At 39.7% G+C, this 19,819-nt stretch overlaps 1 protein-coding gene across 23 annotated transcripts in view; it reads right to left on the reverse strand.

Moving 5' to 3' along the window:
• ZBTB25 (zinc finger and BTB domain containing 25) overlaps window positions 1-19,819 on the reverse strand; it is a 47,086-nt gene that overhangs the window by 20,104 nt on the left and 7,163 nt on the right. For 5 of the 23 annotated variants that reach the window (XM_084969483.1, XM_084969485.1, XM_084969486.1 and 2 more), the window contains exons 2-5: window positions 15,425-15,604; window positions 11,454-11,980; window positions 11,037-11,119; window positions 5,116-5,150 (exon numbers count right to left, since the gene is read on the reverse strand). In XM_084969483.1, the coding sequence (XP_084825609.1) occupies window positions 5,116-5,150; window positions 11,037-11,119; window positions 11,454-11,980; window positions 15,425-15,604 (825 nt within the window). Of the gene's footprint in view, window positions 1-5,115; window positions 5,151-5,178; window positions 11,981-15,424; window positions 15,621-19,819 lie in introns of those variants that run through there. The other 18 variants (XM_084969478.1, XM_021099914.2, XM_084969481.1 and 15 more) reach the window with 6 other exon arrangements.

Consider the following 19,819-nt stretch of genomic DNA (forward strand, 5'->3'; position numbering starts at 1 on the left):
GCAAGGTAAGATGCACTTTCCCCAGTCTGGTTTGTGGCAAGACTCAAACAGGACCTGTGGCCTTATCCCGATCTTTATGATGGTGCAAGTATGGGGCAGGGAATAATACTCTCTTATACTTTTCACAGCTATACTTGTAGCCATATAAAAGCCAGGCCTGGAGTACCCGTCATGGCGCAGTGGTTAACAAATCCAACTAGGAACCATGAGGTTGCAGGTTTGATCCCTGGCCTCGCTCAGTGGATTAAGGATCCGGCATTGCCATGAGCTGTGGTGTAGGTTGCAGACGTGGCTGGGATCCCACGTTGCTGTGGCTCTGGCGTAGGCCAGTGGCTACAGCTCCGATTCGACCCTAGCCTGGGAACCTCCATATGCCTCAGGAGCAGCCCAAGAAATGGCAAAAAGACAAAAATAAAATAAAATAAAAGCCAGGCCTTTCAATTCTCTAGTCCTAGGTGATGGGTCGCACAGGATGACACGAAGGCAGCTGCAATCATTTGTACACTTGTGCTTAAACCTTTTATTCCCTAATCCCTATTTTGACATCTGTTCCTTCAGGTCACAGGAAGGTCTGCTCAGGTTGGCTACAAGTGGGTCTTTGGAACAAGTCCATGATCATGCACAGTCTGGAGTGATGCAGCTATAGGCATGCATGCATGAACCAATCAAATATCCTTATATATAAATAACAAAGCAGAGGTTTCATGGAGAATAGCCATTTGTGGCATAAAAACTAAGACTATCATTACAGGTCAATCAAAACTAGAGTATTTCTGTCCCCCTGATCAGACTGACTAGTTAGAACTGTCCTTGTACTCTGTGTAAGGCTGAGACGTACAGAATGCCAAAATAACTCGTCACTCACCACTCAATTCAGGTGAAAAAAATCAACCTGACTTTCTGATCTTTTATCCAATGTGCCACAAACAGCCTTAGCAGTAATTTTGCTGATTTCAGAATGAATTTCAGAATCATCTTTTTAGTTTTATGTATTTTCTCTATACCCTTAATGTCTGACTGATGTTTTTTCTGACCTATGGAAGAAGACTGAATGATCATCACTATAGTTCATTAAGCTCTAAGACTTTTATATATTTATCTGGATGGTCTTAACCTTTTTTCAAATTAAGGTATAACTTACATACAGTAAGATCCACCCTAGTGCACAGTTCAACAAATTTTGACAAACATATATGCTGATTTCATTGTTCTTTATACCACCTGTGTATTTTAGTATAATTTCCTGACTGCATCAGTGAAAACTGCTACTTGCTGCAGAAATTCAAAGTAAGGGCTTCTTAAACTCAGCATTTAAACCAGGATAAGGTAAGGCAGGGCTGCACTGCACACCTGTGCAAACTACACAGCCCAATCCAGAAGCATGCATTGGGCGAGTGGCACCCCCTAGTGTTTATTGTGCATAATTTGCATGGCCCTACATGGAGGGTCTGAACATAAACTACCAGCTTGAGAGATCTGCAAAAGTGGTTAACAGTGAAACAGATGTTTAAAATTTTTTAAAAGGAGTCTTCCAACTTATATGCCTTTTCAGATGCTGTGACAGAAGAGGTCAAGAACCCCATAGCACAAACTGTGCACGTATGTGAAAGAAGAACAATGTTGGGAAATGAGACTAGTCCGGTAAAAAAAAAAATTGAGATTCATTCCACTGGACACTTTGGTTTGCATTTTAAACCCTTTTCTCTTACCTTTGCAAATATTATATCCCTTTTCTAAAGAACCACCATAGGTTCTTTAGATTTTCTTCGCTACAAAGCACTTAGTACAGATGCCAGTTACCAAAAACAATTTTTTTTTTTTTTTTAGTTATTTCTTGGGCCGCTCCCGCGGCATATGGAGGTTCCCAGGGTAGGGGTCAAATCGGAGCTGTAGCCACCGGCCTACACCAGAGCCACAGCAACGCGGGATCCGAGCTGCGTCTGCAACCTACACCACAGCTCACGGCAACGCCGGATCGTTAACCCACTGAGCAAGCGCAGGGACCGAACCCACGACCTCATGGTTCCTAGTCGGATTCGTTAACCACTGAGCCACGACAGGAACTCCCAACAATTTTTTTAGATACTTACCTACATATGGTTTGGACTAAATACCATATGGCTTCTACTTTAGAAAATGTGGCAGAGCTAAGTTCACAAGATCTCATTCTTCAAAGGCCTATTTGGTCCACAAAAATCTAATATGGACCTTCCTGAAATTCAGTGATAACACAGATCAGACAATGGGTAATGACTACAGTTGGTGAAGGACTCCTTCTCAGGCTTCCTTCCTGTACAAGCCTCTCCCCCAGTATCGAAGACAGCAAGGGTCAGTTCAGTTGGACAGAGAGGCCCTCCCAGAGCACTGCTATTCATTCAGATTTCTGACATAAAGGGACCCCAAGCTTTTCTAATAGCTTAAGTGAAGATATTTTACTTCCATTATCTTGATACAATATCACCAAGTTTTCTTCAATAAAAATTTCAACATTATATAAATACTGGAAGAAAATTTATCTGAGAGGAAACAGGTTCCGTCTCTAATGGCCAATCAGCTGTAAAATAAATTTAAGAGATGCACTTCGTGATGATGTACAAAGTCCTAGGATAGTATTAATGGTAGAATTGCAGGCAGAAATGATACAGGAAAAAAAAAAGAGTAGCCTGTATTCACTCAGTATTGGGAGACAGAAAAATTCTTAGAGAAGAGTTTAATAGAACTCTTCCACTAAAGGGAAAGTTTAAGGGAAACTCTGTTCTCTGCGCAGGGAATGGAACTGATTGGAAGCAAGTGGGGGAAGAAAGGGATAAAGAACACCAGCTTAGAAAGTCAGTTGTTGAACCACAGTCAAAAGAGAAAGTAAATTCCAGAAAATAATTTACACGCCAACCTCACAGGTTGTGGATATGAAGAAACAAGGACATTTACTCAAATGTCCCTGGATTTATCTCTTGAGCAGGCAGAACACTGAAAACTGAGTTTGATGCCTGATTAGAAGAACAAATGTGATGGAGACTAAAATGCCAAGGCCTACTAGTAAAGACTGACAAGAATCCTCAGAAATGCTCAATGTAACAATCACACTAAATGTGATATTTTAAAAAGTTATCTGCTGCTATACATGTAAATTGGAAGCATCTTGATCTAAGGGGAATGTCAAGATATGAGTACCTAATATATTACGGAATTCCAGGGAGATTCTCTATAAAGTGAAGCAAGATCCAGGAGTAGCTAAGTGCTAAATAAATAGTGAATTAAACAAAGAATGATGCCAAATTAATGTAAAATAGACTTTTAAAAGGTACAGTGGTGCCACCTTTTGGCCAGATTAAATATTTACACAAATCGCAACCTATGATCATATTTTAATTTCTGAGAACTTATTAGGGACACAGTTTAGTTCAAACTTTATATATAAAATAGATTTAAAACTGTCTTATTGCTTAATACATCTATGATTTTTAACAGTCACACTTTTTTTTTCTTTTTAGGGCTGCACCTGCGACATATGGAAATTCCCAGGCTAGGGGTCGTATTGGAGCTGCAGCTGCCTACCCATGTCACAGCCACAGCAATACCAGATCTGAGCCCACGCCTGCACCCTACACTATAGCTTGCAGCAACACCAGATCCTTAACTCACTGAGCCAGGCCAGGGATCAATCAAATCCTCATCCTCATAGATACTAATCGGGTTCTTAACCCACTGAACCATAACAGGAACTCCAATAATCACATTTTTATCTTTGAAAAGCTAGGATGAAAGAATACAAATAGAAATTTAATTCTGAACAAATACATCTAATATGCCATAAGAATAGTAGTAACTTCAAAATGACTGGGACAAAAACCCCCATTTTGGGGGGGCGGGTATCGTTTAGCTCTTGACAATCATCATAAGACTTTTAGAAGAGGATTAGTCGGGGAGTTCCCATCGTGGCGCAGCTGAAACGAATCCAACAAGGAACCATGAAGTTGCGGGTTCGATCCCTGGCCTTGCTCAGTGGGTTAAGGATCCAGCATTGCCATGAGCTGTGGTCTAGGTCACAGACACAGTTCAGATCTGCCGTTGCTGTGGCTGTGGCGTAGGCTGGCAGCTATAGCTGCAATTAGACCTCTAGCCTGGGAACCTCCATATACTGCGGGTACGGCCCTAAAAAGACAAAAAGGCAAAAAAAAAAAACAACAACAACAACAGGATTAATCTATCTCAGCACTACTGACATTTTGGCTTGGATAATTCTTTTGTGAGGCCTATCTTCTGCACTGTGACGATTAGCAGAATCCCTAGCCTCTCTACCCACTAGATGCCAATAGCAACCGTCCGCCTATCCTGACCTGGTTCTGACAGCTGGAAGCATCTCCACATTACCAAATGGCTCCAGGTGAGGGGGAATCACCCAGAGTGAAGGTTAACTTTAGGTGTTGACTTGACTGGGCCACAGGGTGCCTGGATATTCAATCAAACATTACTTTGGGTGTGTCTGTGAGGGAGTTTCTGGGTGAGATTAACCTCTGAATCAGTAGACTGAGTGAAGCAGATTACTCTCTCCAGTGTGAGTGGCCCTCATCCAATCAGTTGAAAGCCTGAATAGAACAAAAAGCCTGACCCTTCTGAGAGTAAGGGGAACTTCTGCCTATTAAGCTAGAGAGGACACTGGTCTTTTTCTGCCTTTGTGGTCTTAAACCACACCATGGGCTCTCCTGGGTCTCCAGGGTGCCCACTGCAGATCGTGGGACTTGGCCTCCATGTTTGCATGAGCCAATTCCTTATGATCCATCAACCTCTCCCTCTCCCCCCACTTACACACAAACACCCCCACAGGTTCTGTCTCTCTGGGGAGCCCCAACCTAAAACATCCTGGCTGAGAACTACTGTTGTAGATTGTGTCACTGGAGGAGATAGAAAATAAAAAGGGAAGAAAGAAAGGAGCAAAGCCGTAACCTTTTAGGAAATGACAAGATACTAGCCTTCTCTCCAGACATGGCAGTTGAAACACACTTGATTGGGACACTACTTTTCTATTAACACATGTTATGGTTGATAAGAATTGGACTCAGGGATGCATTTTTGCATTACACATCCAAAATGTTACCTGGCACAGATACTACTTACCTCAACACTAGGAAGACAACATTTGCCAGACATTGCTGTAAAATAAGAACACACTCCATAAGCTGGGCTGATAAAGGTTTTCTTTATGATCAAGTCACATTAATTTATTTGTCATGATAAAATACATGAAATTCACTGTTTGAATTCCAAATGGAGGGTACAAAACTTTCTGGAAGAATGTTTCTGAAGCAAACTCACAACACATTAGGTGGAAAAGTTTACCATACAACATATTACTGATTTCAGTTTCCTGCATTTGCCATGTGTTAACTAGTACTTTGAAGATTTCTTCAGGGGGCCTTTTTTATTGTACAAGTTTTTGAAATCCAAGTTTCTTTGAAAGTATTTTAAGTTGACATTTAATTTCACCTGACTAAATGGCTCTATTTGGCACAAAACAGAAGAGATGATGGCAGTTAATGTCTACTGCACTGGAGCCACATCTACTAAGGAGTCAAGTGTGGCACAGATACACACTGAAGCACAAAGGATTCTTCCGGGTCTTAAAGACAAAAATCACACTTTGTAATTCCTTGTATTTAAGACATCTAGGTTTATGATTGTGTAATCTCACCAGTTTTCAAAAGTCCAACCATACAAACACAGAAGTACAGCAAAGAATAATAATTTACAGATTTCATTCTTAGGATTGAAAAATTAATTATAATAAAATACTATAGAGCTACATTTAGTTTAAAACATACAAAGATACAAGTTATATTTTGAAAACTCTTCACATGGTCTATTTTTACCTCAATTACTACAAAAAATGGATACTTCTCAAGGATCCAAGTTACAATATTCAGAATTTGCCTATGCAAATAAACATTAATGGAATTATACATTTTTCAGACTATATTTTCCCATAATTAATATGTATTTCCTTCAGTTTTAAGTGAAGCCTTTTCCAATACTGTTTTAATAGAATATAAAGAACATTATTGTCCCTGCTCCATTTCTTTTTAGATGACCTACATCAAAGAAATGAAAATTATATTTTCTCTATTGCTTCTGTTCCTTTACCTATATGTAAACAACATGTTTGGGAGAACTTTCAATAAAGTTTAAATTGGCAAGGCTTCATTCCCAATAATGCCAAAGAATTAATATCCTCCTTGCTAAAGGCTAAAGAGAAATACTGATGATTAAACTATGGTAGAACAGGAATTCCAGTAACACTGCTGTTTCTAGATGCTTCATTAAAAATAAGAATTCTGGAGTTCCTGTCGTGGCGCAGTGGTTAACGAATCTGACTAGGAACCATGAGGTTGCGGGTTCGATCCCTGCCCTTGCTCAGTGGGTTAAAGATCCGGCATTGCCGTGAGCTGTGATGTAGGTTGCAGACGTGGCTCGGATCCCGCGTTGCTGTGGCTCTGGCGTAGGCCAGTGGCTACAGCTCCGATTCAACCCCTAGCCTGGGAACCTCCATATGCCACGGGAGTGGCCCCAAAAAATAGCAAAAAGACAAAAAAAAAATAAGAATTCTGTCAATTAACTATTGAGTATTAAATAGTACATGATTTCCTCTAAGACATTCTAGAATTCCTGAGTTGGAATACTAAAATTAATATATTTAGCTACAGAAAAATGTAATATTCTTTATATGGTTGGTTTTTTATCAGTAATACTGACAGAACTTAAGACAATCTTAATACAAATCCTCACAACACCCCTGTGAGGTAGGGATTGCTTACAGCCACTTTACAGATAGGAATTCAGAAAATCAGAGCAAGAAATCATAATTTCAAGAGATAAATCAAGAAATTTTGGTTTTCTTATAAGGCAGGTTACACTTATCAGATACTGAGTTCTGATGATATATGCTAACAAGGACAAATACTGAAACAGTCTGTTTTCCTCCAGAAAACAACTATATGTAGTGTCTAGTAAGAAGGGAAAATTCTAAACTGATCCAAAGGGGAAACATCTATTTAGTATTTGCCTGCTACATTAAGGTGCCCTTAGCATTTCCAGTTCTAGGTCATCATTATACAAACCATACTACATGGTTAAGATTATAGCTCCACTTTACAAAATGATAAAGTCAAAATGATGCAGTTTAGCCAGAATAACTTTTTCTTTTTCTTTTTTGCTTTTTAGGGCCACACCTATGGCATACGGAGGTTCCTATGTTAGGGGTCTAATTGGAGCTACAGCTGTCAGCCTACACCACAGCCACAGCAACATGGAACCCGAGCCACCTCTGCGACCTACACCACAGTTCACAGCAATGCTTGATCCTCAACCCACTGAACGAAGCCAGGGATCAAACCCACAACCTCATGGTTCCTAGTCAGATTCGTTTCCGCTGCACCACCACGGGAACTCCCAGAAGAACTTTTTTATACAAAGCAGATTTTCTTAGTGAGGAATCATGTCTTAAAAAAAAAAACCTCTGGGCACTGCATTAGTCATAAAACAGCTATTTACAAAATATGCCTAGTTGAATGAAGGAAAAAAATAAAACCGGGGTCATTCTCTGCACCACTATTCACTAGCTCTCTGGAACCCGGGTTTAGGGATTTTTTTTCCCTATAAAATGGAGTAATTGGAGTTCCTGTTGTGGCACAGTGGAAATGAATCTGACTAGGAACCATGAGGTTGTGGGTTGAATCCCTGGCCTCGCTCAGTGGGTTAAGGATCCATCATTGCTGTGAGCTGTGGTGTAGGCTGCAGACACGGCTGAGATCCTGCATTGCTATGGTTGTGTCGTAGGCCATCGGCTACAGCTCTGATTTAACCTCTAGCCTGGGAACCTCCATATGCCCCGGGTGCGGCCCTAAAAAGACAAAAAATAATAAAGTAAAATGGAGTAATCATCTTTCCACTTCCTAACACAGATAAAACGTTATGAGGATGAAGGAAAGAGTATTTGCTCTGAATTCCTAATATTAAAAGCAACTTTATAAATAAGAATACACCCAACAAAAGGAGATCCATTTTCTGCTTTAAGTTAATGTTTTCTATTACAGCCAATCAGCCACAAACCAGCTCTTGCCACATTCCGACTATGCCCTGAACTGCTCCCCTACCCTGCAATTCACATGCATACTTAATCCCACCCCTTAGCTATATATACTTTTTGTGTCAGGGACTAATGACTGAGCAAATAGGAAAGAATATAGAAGAGAAAAATTAGAAAAAATTTTATCTAAATAAGAAAACTAAAATTTTACTTGAAGAAAGCTAGGGAATATATCCAGAATGGCCTAAGATACATGAAATCAACATTAAAATTTGTGTTCAGCCTATGAAAGGAAATCTTTGAGAGCAGTATGAGTTTGAATAATTGCTTAAATGATTTAAGTATAATAAGACAGATGAAGTTCTGACCTCAAAGAGCAGTACATTTGTTTTAACTATTCCCAATACAACTGAGCCTATATCAACAACTATTTAGATTTTGCTTTCAACACATGTCACTCCTGACCCCAGGAGGCTTCACTCTGTTGTCCAGGGCAGAAACTCAGTCACCTCAGGCAGTGCCCGTGGATTTTCTTCATTCAGTCCTTAATAAAAATGTGCCAATTCATAATTCACCTAAACCCACTGTTTACCCAGAGAAAACCTCTGTGCCCTTAAAATGAGCTGAATTTCTCTTTGAGCTCCCTCCTGACTGAACTCAGATGCTATTGAGAATTCCGATATCAGGAAATATCCTCTGAAGTGTTCAGTCAGGAAGGAGATCAAAGAGGTTTTATGCAGTTAAAATTCTAAGCTTCACACACCAAATGTATTAAATTTACTAAACTATTTGTGAGGCCTAGAATTTAACAGAGCAGCATACAAAAAGAGATGAGGCTGTTTTAAAACCTCTCTCTTTTGTTATTCTGAACTATCTAGTATTTGAAATTGAAAAACCTCAGAAAGAATTTAGGTCTGTCTTCTGTGGTGAAGTTTGACCAGCTGTATCCCAGCTACACAGAGCAGGAGAGTCTATCATTCGGTCCATCAATTTTAATTTTTCTGGAGTTTTAGCTTTTGTAAGTTTCACCATTATAAAAGGGAGTTAAATTGATTCACAGAGGGAAGGCTATCATGGATTTTAAACACAGTTCTAGGACACTGACTACATCGACTCTGCTGGTTTTATGGACAAGAAAAAGTTAAAACTATGCCACTGAAAAATTACCTTTTCAAGTGATTGTTAGAAAATTAATGTCAACTCAGGCAACCTATAAAATCTTCTGATACCGAGGGTAGAAAGATCATCTGTATTTTATCATTTTACTCATAAACTCATGTAAACCTCTGGTCATAAAAATCTCAATATTGCAGAGTTCCTGTCATGGCACAGCGAAAACAATCCAACTAGAAACCATGAGGTTTTGGATTCGACCCATGACCTCACTCAGTGGGTTAGGAATCTGGCATTGTCGTGAGCTGTGGTGTAGGTTGCAGATGCGGCTTGGATCCTGGGTTGCTGTGGCTCTGGTGTAGGCCAGCAGCTCTAGCTCTGATTTGACCCCCTAGCCTGGGAACCTCCATATGCCACAGGTGCAGCCGTTAAAAAAAAAAAAAAAAAATCAAATTGCTTGTGAGGTCCCTAAGAAAACACTCTAGATTAAGGTAACAAGACTGGGGTGTCAGTCAACAAAGATCTATCTAAATCTGTCTCTGACAAAGGGGCTTCTTGCTTATCTATGTGTATGTATCATTGTTTCTTTAAGTTTTTTTTGTATGTTTTACTCTTCTCTCTTTTAAATAAAATATTTTTACTGAAAATGAGGTATGCTCAATGTTAAAAAATAAATGAAGCCATGTAACCTGTTGCACAGCTAGTAAAAAGTAATTTAAAACTGTTCATGAGGGAGTTCCCTGGTAGTCCACTGGTTAGGACTTGCTCCTTTCACCACTGCAGCTCGGGTTCAGTCCTTGGTCTGGGGGCTGAGATGCAACATCAAGCTGCTACATGCCATGGCCAAAAACACTGAATAAACACAACTGCTCAGGATTTGGTATAGCTATGCCTTAAAACAAATGTTTTATACATTATAACATACAGTTATATATTAAAATAACTATTAATTTCCTATATGGCAGAAAATGTTTAAAAATAATCCTCACAGGGGCTTAATTCATATGGAACATTAGCCAAAAGTGATAGTCTAGACTATTCCTTAAAAAAGATTTCACTTATTTCATATTCAATTTGATTTTTCCGGATTCTGCAACCTGGAAAATCTAGAAATTCTATAAATAACTATTTACTCTAAAGTTCCATATTTCTACATTAATTTCTGATTTCTAAATTTTTACTTATGAAAAGTACACAGCCCTAATTGAAGGTTTCATTTTAGTAGCTATGTATCAATATATCTTTCAATAAGAAGACTTAATATACACAACATTAAAACGATGGATAAATGGTAAAGAAAAAGTCAAAAGAATTTGAGGAGGAAAATAATTCGTGAATTAAAAAATGCAGGTAAGGCATTCCCATTGTGGCTCAGCAGGTTAAGAACCCGACTAGTCTCCATGAAGATGCAGGTTCAATCCCTGGCCTTGCTCAGTGGTTTAGGGATCTGGTGTTACTATGGCCTAGGTTGCAGAGGCGGCATGGATCTGGGGTTGCTGTGGCTGCGGCGTGGGCTGGCAGCTGCAGCTCCAACTTGACTAGTCTGGGAACTTCCATATGCTGCAGGTGAAGCCCTCCCTAAAAAAAAAAGAAAAAAATGCATGTGAGTTCACTTTTTCAGAACTAATATAAAAATTCTGAAGAAACTGCTACTCAACTAGGATAGTGTCCACATTTTCTTGTGTGAGTTCTGACTCTAAGGCACAAGATGAGTCTAACTGTTCTTGTGACAAGCGAGAGCTTTTCAGGGGTATATCAGACCAACTGTCACAATATGGCTGAAATCTCTGGGCTAATAATGCATTACCAAACCTTTGGCATCGGTTATATCTGTAAGATTTACCTTTGTGTGTATACATATGTTCCAGCAACTGGCTCTTTCGGAGAAATTTATGACCACAGATGGTACAGCTGATTTTTCTTTTCCTTGAAAAAGAAAAATTACAGTTTAATTCTACTGGCTCTGTGTCTTTGGAGATCAAAGACACTTGACTGATCTGCAAAGGCTCTGTGGTACTCCGGCTTGAGTGGTCAGGCTGCTGCTCATTTTCCTTGACAATGAAGGAGCTGAGCCTACGGCACTCAAGAGCTTGGCTATTTTCATTAAGTGGATGCACTTCACCAAGGTCATTACTTTCCAGAATGGAAGCAGGGACACCAAATGGGAGGGATCCGGACACGTGGGTATGGAGATGATGTCTTAGATTACTACGAGAATCAAACCGTTCCCCACAGTAATGGCATAAGTGTATTTTGATACCACTTTCAGTGAAAGTGGGGCCTGTCATCTCTGATGAGGGTGAGGGATGGCTCTGGGAGATCACAGATTCTGGATCACATCTCTCCTGCTTGATGGACACTGGGGGCTTCTGGTGCTCCTCCAAGGCCGGGGTGGCAGGATGGGCCCTCTGCTGGTCTGCAGTGCCATCATCCAGCCCAATTGCAAGAGAGAGCTGCAGCTGGGGATGGTCACCCTGGACAGCAGCTCTGTTTCCACTGTTATTAGAAGGAGCTTCCTTGACCTCCAGCCCTTGTTTGACAGCTGTTTTTTGGGTCGTTGAGATCTGAATGCCATATAAATTTGAGGACTGCACAGTCTCTGGTGAGAACACTTGATTCATTTCAGTTGCAATGTGAGAAAGGTAGTCGGCATGAAGAAATCGAATCCCTTCCTCCAAACGACCATGATCCACAATCTGTTTTGGCCCTTTCCCAGTGTACATAATGTGCAACAAATAGCTGAATATGTCAGGTTGGATGTCAGTTGGCTGTATTTTTATGCATTCACTGTTAAAAACAAAAAACAGACCCACACAGAATGAAACAACCCAGTTGGCCTTTTAGTTAACAGTATACAGTCTAGGGTAATTTCTCCCTAAGAAGTTCTAACTTAGCAATCTACTTTAATGAAACAGCAATAAAAGCTTAAACTTTGACTGTATGCCAGTTTTATGGCCTGGTAGCAAAACTTCATGTATTTAATCTACTGCCTAGAGTTAAGAAACACAGATAGTCTGATTAGTTCATCATTTAATTAGTGCCACCTAAGTGATATGCATTTATAGTAGGTGTCAGGAATAGGAAAATGATGACTAAAATAAGTACCCTGTTCTTAAGGAACAGTCTACTGGGTATATAACCCAAAGAACTGAAATACGGACTCAGATACCTATAGACCAATGTTCATCTTAAGGAGAAACAACTGGTGTCTATCAACAGATGAACAGATAAACAAAATATTGTATAACATGCGATGAAATGTTATCTGGCCATAAAAAGGGATGAAATTCTAATATAGTCTATAACATGGATGAACCTTGAAAACATACTGATTGAAATACCCAGACACAACAAAGTTTATATGATGCCACTTATAAGAAATATCTAGAACAGGCAAATTCATAGAGACAGAAAGTAGATTAGAGGTTACCAGGAGCTTGGGGGTGAGGAGAATGGGGAGTTATTATTTAATGGGTACAGTTTCTTACGAGAGTAAAGAAAAGTTTTAGAAATAGATAATGGTGATGGTTGCACAACATTGTGAATGTGATTAATGCCACTAAATTGTAAAATTAAAAATAGTTAAAATGGGAAGCTCCTGTTGTGGCTCAGCAGTAACGGGCCCAGCTAGTATCCATGAGGACACTGGTTCAAGCCTTAACCTCACTCAGTGGGTTAAGGATCCAGCGTTGCCGTGAGCTGTGGTGTAGATCGCAGATGTGGTTCAGATCCTGCATTGCTATGGCTGTGGTGTAGGCTGGCAGCCGCAGCTCCAATTTGATCCCTGGCCAGGGAACTTCCATATGCCTCCGCGTGGCCCTAAAAAGCAAAACAAAACAAACAAACAAAAAATTAAAATGGAAAACTTTATGTTTATATGTATTTTACAATAATGAAAAATTTAAAAGGGTCTATTGGGATTGGTCCTTCTTAGATTTAAATTACACTAAGTTTATTTCGGCTTTCAAACTATACTAGTATATCTGCTCTAAATAACAAATGAATAGAGGTGTAACTTTGAAAAGCTTTAAATTAACCTCAAGCCCAATTTTCACATATGAATCTAGAATTCAGAAAATAGATGAGAATAACTGCCCAACAAGAAATCAGGAAACACCCTGCAAAATTAGGATCAAGACAACCTGAGGGAAACATTGGATGACAGGGAACAATGGAATCAGTCAATGAACTTACTTACATTCCTTGAAGCAAAAGTCTGTGTCTATGCATCAGAAAGCACTGAATGTCACTATGGTGGCAATCCATTTCTTTAGTCCTGACATCTTAAGACTCCCTCTTGGGTTTCACACTTACCTCTGACCCCCTCACTGCCATGATTTGTGGCAGGTTTATATATATATATATATATATATATATGTTTATATATATATATATATATATATATATATATCAGCACAGAGCTTTGTTAACTGAGGATTTTTAATTGCTCAACAGAGATACCACAAAGCAGACCTGCCACCTTTGTATGTCCTGGGTTTAGTTTAGCACGGTGTCTGTTACACAGCATGTGCTTAAGAGCTGAACCAACTCACAGCTCTTGGATGAGACTTATGTGAAGGCAGTGTTTCTAATTTAGCTTCTACACAATCTCAAGTCAGAAAGGAAACTTTTTCTTTTTCTTTTTTTTTTTTTTTTTTTTTTGCTTTTTAGGGCTACATTCATGGCGTATGGAGGTTCCCAGGCTAGGGGTCTAATCAGAGCTACAGCTGCTGGCCCATGCCACAGCCACAGCAATGCCAGATCCGAGCCGGGTCTTCGACCTACCCCACAGCTCATGGCAATGCCAGGTCCTTAACCCACTGAGTGAGGCCAGGGATAGAACCCACAACCTCATGGTTCCTAGTCTGATTCATTTCCACTGCGCCACAATGGGAACTCCCAGAGGAAACTCTTTTGTGTGGCCGAAAAAGGTACCCATGACCTGTCCCCTCCGACAAACTCCTCCCCTTTATGTCATATATTCTAATCATTCTGATCTACTCCATTTTCTGAATGTGCTAGCCTGGTTCATATCTGTTCATATCTTCTTTTCCATGCATTTTTTTTCCTCTTCCTGCAACGTACCATTCTACATTCCTCTACAGCATCTGAAAAACTAAACTCCTCTTGCTCCTTCAAGATCCAGAGCCTCTCTAAAGCCTGTTCTGACCTTCTCAAAAGGCTGCTGACAATCCACTCTACCTTGTACAGGACTTCTATTATAGACATAAGTAATCATTAATAGTAGCAGCTAACAGTGCAAAGCTCTGTTCTAAGCATTTTAATATTATTAATGCATTTACTCTTCTCAACACCATGGGGTAAGTATACTATTCTGGTGTTTTACAGAGAAGGAAACAGGCACAGAGAGATCAATGATACTGCAATTATTTTCTTTACATACATTATCTCTCTCTTAGACTATAAACTTCTTGAGAGCAGGGAGCATAACTTGTTACTGGGGTCTACCCCAGTAGCTGACCTTAAAGTACTCAATAAACAGTTAAACGAATGAATAATTAAATTAAAATAATTGAGGCTAAACTCCTAATTATTTCACCTAAGTTCGTTTGAAAAAACAAAGAGTGTCCTATCACTTTTAACTGGGGATGTATTAAAGCTATTCTTCACTAAGAGCTCAGAATCTGAATACCACTTTATGGCCCTCTCCCTAGATACCTATCATGTGGGGTAATTGAAATTCAAAATAACTTGTTGGAAAAAAATTGGAAACAAATAATCTTTGAACTATAATATGGAATATAAGGTGGGTAGAGTTAAGACACTAAAACCTTGTTATGCAAGTGTTATGGGACAGAAATCAAAAACTTAGTGATTAAAAGCACAGATTTACATTTGAGTTTATTGGCTGCCTAATCCTGGATGGACAAGTTACTTAACAACTCAGTTACAGTCTCCTTTTCTCTAAAACAGTATGGGTAACAGTAGAATTTACATTAGGTAAACACTTAATGTTTGTATTTGAAGGAATAAGCTTTCAAACTTTAGTTGTTTTTAAATTTTAGCTATTATTGTTTTCATTCTTATCTTCCTCCATGGATCCTACACACTGAGCTTAATTAAAGATGTGTAAAAATATATATATACATAAATTTTTATTATTTCCTAAGATGATCCCTTAACAAAGAATCCCCAAAACGATGTTATAATAAGGTTTAACTATATCACAGTATTAAAAAATTCTTCTGATTTATAAAAGCACATCCTTACCTTGTTTGGTGAATAAATATCATCTTAAAATAGTTAGAAAAAGCAGCAAGCACTGCTCTGTGGGCTTTGAAGTAGACATCTCCAATAGCAACGGTGCAATCACACAGAAAACCAAATTCTCGTTGCATGTTTAGCTGCTGCAGAAGGACAAGGCTATGGCTAGCTGTGTCCATTGTGGCTCTAAGAAAAAGAAAGACTATTTTAAAAATAAAACCGGCTAGGAATTCCCGTCGTGGCACAGTGGTTAACGAATCTGACTAGGAACCATGAGGTTGCGGGTTCGATCCCTGCCCTTGCTCATTTGGTTAAGGATCTGGCGTTGCCGTTAGCTGTGGTGTAGGTTGCAGATGCGGCTCGGATCCTGCGTTGCTGTGGCTCTGACGTAGGCTGGCAGCTACAGCTCCAATTAGACCCCTAGCCTGGGAACTTCCCATATGCCGCGGGAGCGGCCCAAGAAATGGCAAAAAGACAAAAAAAATAAAAATTAAAAATAAATAAATAAAACTGACTATGGTTCACACAAACCTACAGAGTACAAGGAGACCTAAATTTAAATGAAATTATTCAACGTTTTCAAAACTGTTCATTTTACCCCAAACCTAGCTAACATTAAATATCCCATCATGACAACCAACATCACCCCTGCTGAAATGATAAAATGTGGCCTTTTTAAAATCTGGTTAGAGGGTAGCTTGGTAAGGGTGACAAAGATGTGAAAGGAAGCCTGTCCTTTGCTATCTACATGACTACAATGTTTCTAGTCCTGTTTCCTCACTGGAAAAATGGGAATGAGGTACTTATCCTTGCCTCAGAGCCAAATGAGATAAGTTATGTGAAAAGCATCTTGTAATGGAAACTGCTATTCAAGTGTTAGCTATAAATGTTAATAACGTTATACTGTGTCCTGGCTGGGCTACGGCTGTGTTTACTCCTTAGGAATCCTGTGTGCTCAGGAGACGCTGGCCTCCTAACTACCATACAATATTTGGGAAACTGATCAGTCACAGGAAGTCCAGGAGCCCTTAAGTAGATGTCAAACCACATCCCCAGATTCTTATGGGGCTTGGAGCCCCAGAGGAAAAAAAACCTAAGCCCTGATCTTAACTGGACTCAAGACACATATAAGCATGGAGGTTTCCAAAGAAGCAGAAGATGGGACCACTGGTCTCAGGGGATGAAAATCACACACATGGAAGAACATGCAAAAGAATTCTGGCAGAGAAGCCAACTGTGAGCAACAAGACATACATGAGCACCCTGGGTGAGGGAGGGAGAAGGTATGATATTGTTTTGCATGTTTTAAAATGTTATATATTCAAACATAATAGTTTCCTCTACTGTTCTCCCAAGTAAAAAAACAAGGCTCATATCCTTTACTGTCTCATTTTAAACACCTTTAGGCAGCAATAAGAAATAAAATAACAGAACCTACAGAGACTTGAGTCTATCCTCTAAGAATAGAAACAAAAACCCAAGTTGTGGGTTCCAAATGGCCATTTAACCAAAAGTCATTATTTATTGTATTTAGCACATTTCCTTGATTCTAAAATACCACTAATCTATGAGATTAAAAAACTAAAATAAAACTGGAGATTTTAACATGCAAAAACATGTCTTACAGTCAATAAAATGGTTCAAATTGAAGTATTTAAATGTCTTACAAATTCTTGCCAAAAAAAATCCTCTCAGATCATAAACATTTTCAGTTATATATATATATGTGTGTGTGTATATATATATAGTGCATTAGTATAATGAACTATTGAACCATGTGGAAATGAAAATACACTAAAAAGCCACATATACAAAGATCTGTGGTTAATGGTCTATGAATAACAGTTAAATCCACTCATCGAACGAATATTTTTTGAAGAGAAATCTAATAAAGAAAAAATATTTGAAAGCACACATTATACAAGGCATGGAGCAGAGAAAAATCACAATGATACTACAATCAAGAAGATTATAGGCTAATAGGGGAGATAAAACATAAAACTTAGTAATTATGACATGAAGTAAAAATGGTTAAGTGCCATAAGAGCAGTCAGAGAACATGCTATGAGTAGGTGTGGGGAAGGGATGGGGGTGGGGGTAAATAACAGCAAACCCAATGAAAACTAAGCCATTTGAACTGGATTTAGATGAATAAGTAGAAGGTAAACACAGCACTCAAGGAAAAAAAAAAAATCGGGAGTTCCCGTCGTAGCTCAGTGGCTAACGAATCCGACTAGGAACCATGAGGTTGCAAGTTTGGTCCTTGGCCTTGCTCAGTGGGTTAAGGACCTGACGTTGCCATGAGCTGTGGTGTAGGTTGCAGACACGGCTGGGATCCCGCGTTGCTGTGGCTCTGGTGCAGGCTGATGGCTACGGCTCAGATTAGACCCCTAGCCTGGGAACCTCCATATGCCGTGGGAGCAGCCCTAGAAAAGGCAAAAAGACAAAAAAAAAAAAAAAAGCCGGAATAAATAAAATTGCAGGGAGGGGTGTGAATACATAGATTACTAAAGTTTTCTATTTGGCATAGAAAAAAATCAAGGGAATAACCCGAGATAGAGGTCAGCTCACAGAAGGTACTGAATGTAAAACTAAAAGGTACTCCAGGGAGTTCCCATCATGGCTCAGAGGAAATGAATCTGACTAGCATCCATGAGGATGCAGGTTCAACCCCCAGCCTTGCTCAGTGGGTTAAGGATCCAGCGCTGCTATGAGCTGTGGTGTAGGTTGCAGACGAAGCTTGGATCCCATGTGGCCATGGCTATGGTATAGGCCAGAGGACCCTTAGCCTGGTAACCTCCATATGCCTCGGATTCGGCCCTAAAAAGAAAAAAAAAAAAATGAAATAAAAACTAAAAGGTACTCCAGTTGTGTTTGAAATGGAGAACTGTATTAAGATGTTTTCATTGGGAAGCAGAATAAACAGCACAGCAGTTAAAGCTTGGACTCTGGAATCAGACAGCTTGGATTAAAATTCCAGTTGTCACTCATTCATTTATTTATTTGTTTATTTATTTTTAGGGCCACACCCAGAGCATGTGGAAGTTCCCAGGATGGGGGTCAAATAGGCACTACAGCCACAGGCCGATGCCACGGCCACAGCAACAAGGGACCCAAGCCTCGTCTGTGATTTACACTGCAGCTCAGGGCAACACCAGATCCTTGACCCACTGAGCGAGGCCAAAGATGGAACATGCATCCTCACGGATACTAGTTGGTTTTGCTACCACTGAGCCATGACAGGAACTCCCCAGTTCTCCCATGTAGATGTTTGATGTTGACATGGTACTTAACTCTCTGGACCTCAGTTTCACTTATAAAATATGGATAATTACAGTATTTACCTCACAGGTCATTATGAGGATTTAATAAGATAATGTATGTAAGCACTTAGATATAGTGCGGGCACATAGTAAGTGCTCAATAAATATCAGTTATCATCATCACCATCATTAGGCCTGGAAATCAGGAATACTCTAGAAGCAACAAATATAGAAGATCAGCAAGGAAAAGGCAGCAAGAAGCCTTCTGCAATATCCAAATTATGGGAACGAAGAAAGGAATAAAAGTAGATACACCAGATGTAGAACTGACAAGATCTGGCAGCTGACTGAACGTGTCAGCCACAGAGAAGATGAAGTCAAAGGTGAGTTTCAGAATTCCAGCTTGGGTAACTAGAATTCATTCATTTCTTTGGGTCCTATTTGCAGAGTAACTGCCATGCGCTAGGTGTTAATGTAAAGGCAACGCTGCAGACTGCCATAGGGGAGGCATTGAAACTAGCTTAGTAAGAGAGTAGTTTCCTTTTGGACACAATGAGTTTGAGGTGTCCACTCTAGGACAACGGAGTAGAAAAGTTTAGTTACCAATGGCAACAAGAGGCAGCACTGGAGAGGGGGGTCCTCTGAAATAATAAGAATGAAGTCACCAGGAGTAGATGGGACCATGAGTGAAAGAAGAGAAAAAAAAAAAAAAAAAAAAAAAAAAAAAAAAAAACTAAGAATGAATCCTTGAAAAACAAGAACAGATAAAACTAGACAGAAAAAGAGAAATAAAATATATTGTCACTGAGGGAGGTAAAAAAAAAAGGCAAGATCCTTGGTAGGAGGAGGTGGCTGCAAAGAAACATGGGGATGAGGCCTACTGCAAATACCCCCAAGAGTACTGACCAAGAGGTTTCTGGTGACCTCTGACAACAGTGTGGAAAAGCAGCAAGAGCGAAATACCTGAATGCAGGAGGATGTTCGAGAAGAGACCATAAAGGGTAGGTACAGATAGAACAGGACACTAAGGGAGCCGCAGATGGAAGACTTTCAGGCTGAAGAGGGGAGGAATCTCTTGAAGCCAGAAGGAATGCAATCAAACGTATAAAGTGTAGCAGTCAGTCATGGAGAAAAAAGG

The sequence above is a fragment of the Sus scrofa genome, chromosome 7 (assembly GCF_054392235.1).
Source record: "Sus scrofa isolate SSC_HxYL_T2T_F1_AM1 chromosome 7, Sscrofa_HxYL_maternal_Yorkshire_Landrace_v2.0, whole genome shotgun sequence".
NCBI lineage: Eukaryota > Metazoa > Chordata > Mammalia > Artiodactyla > Suidae > Sus > Sus scrofa.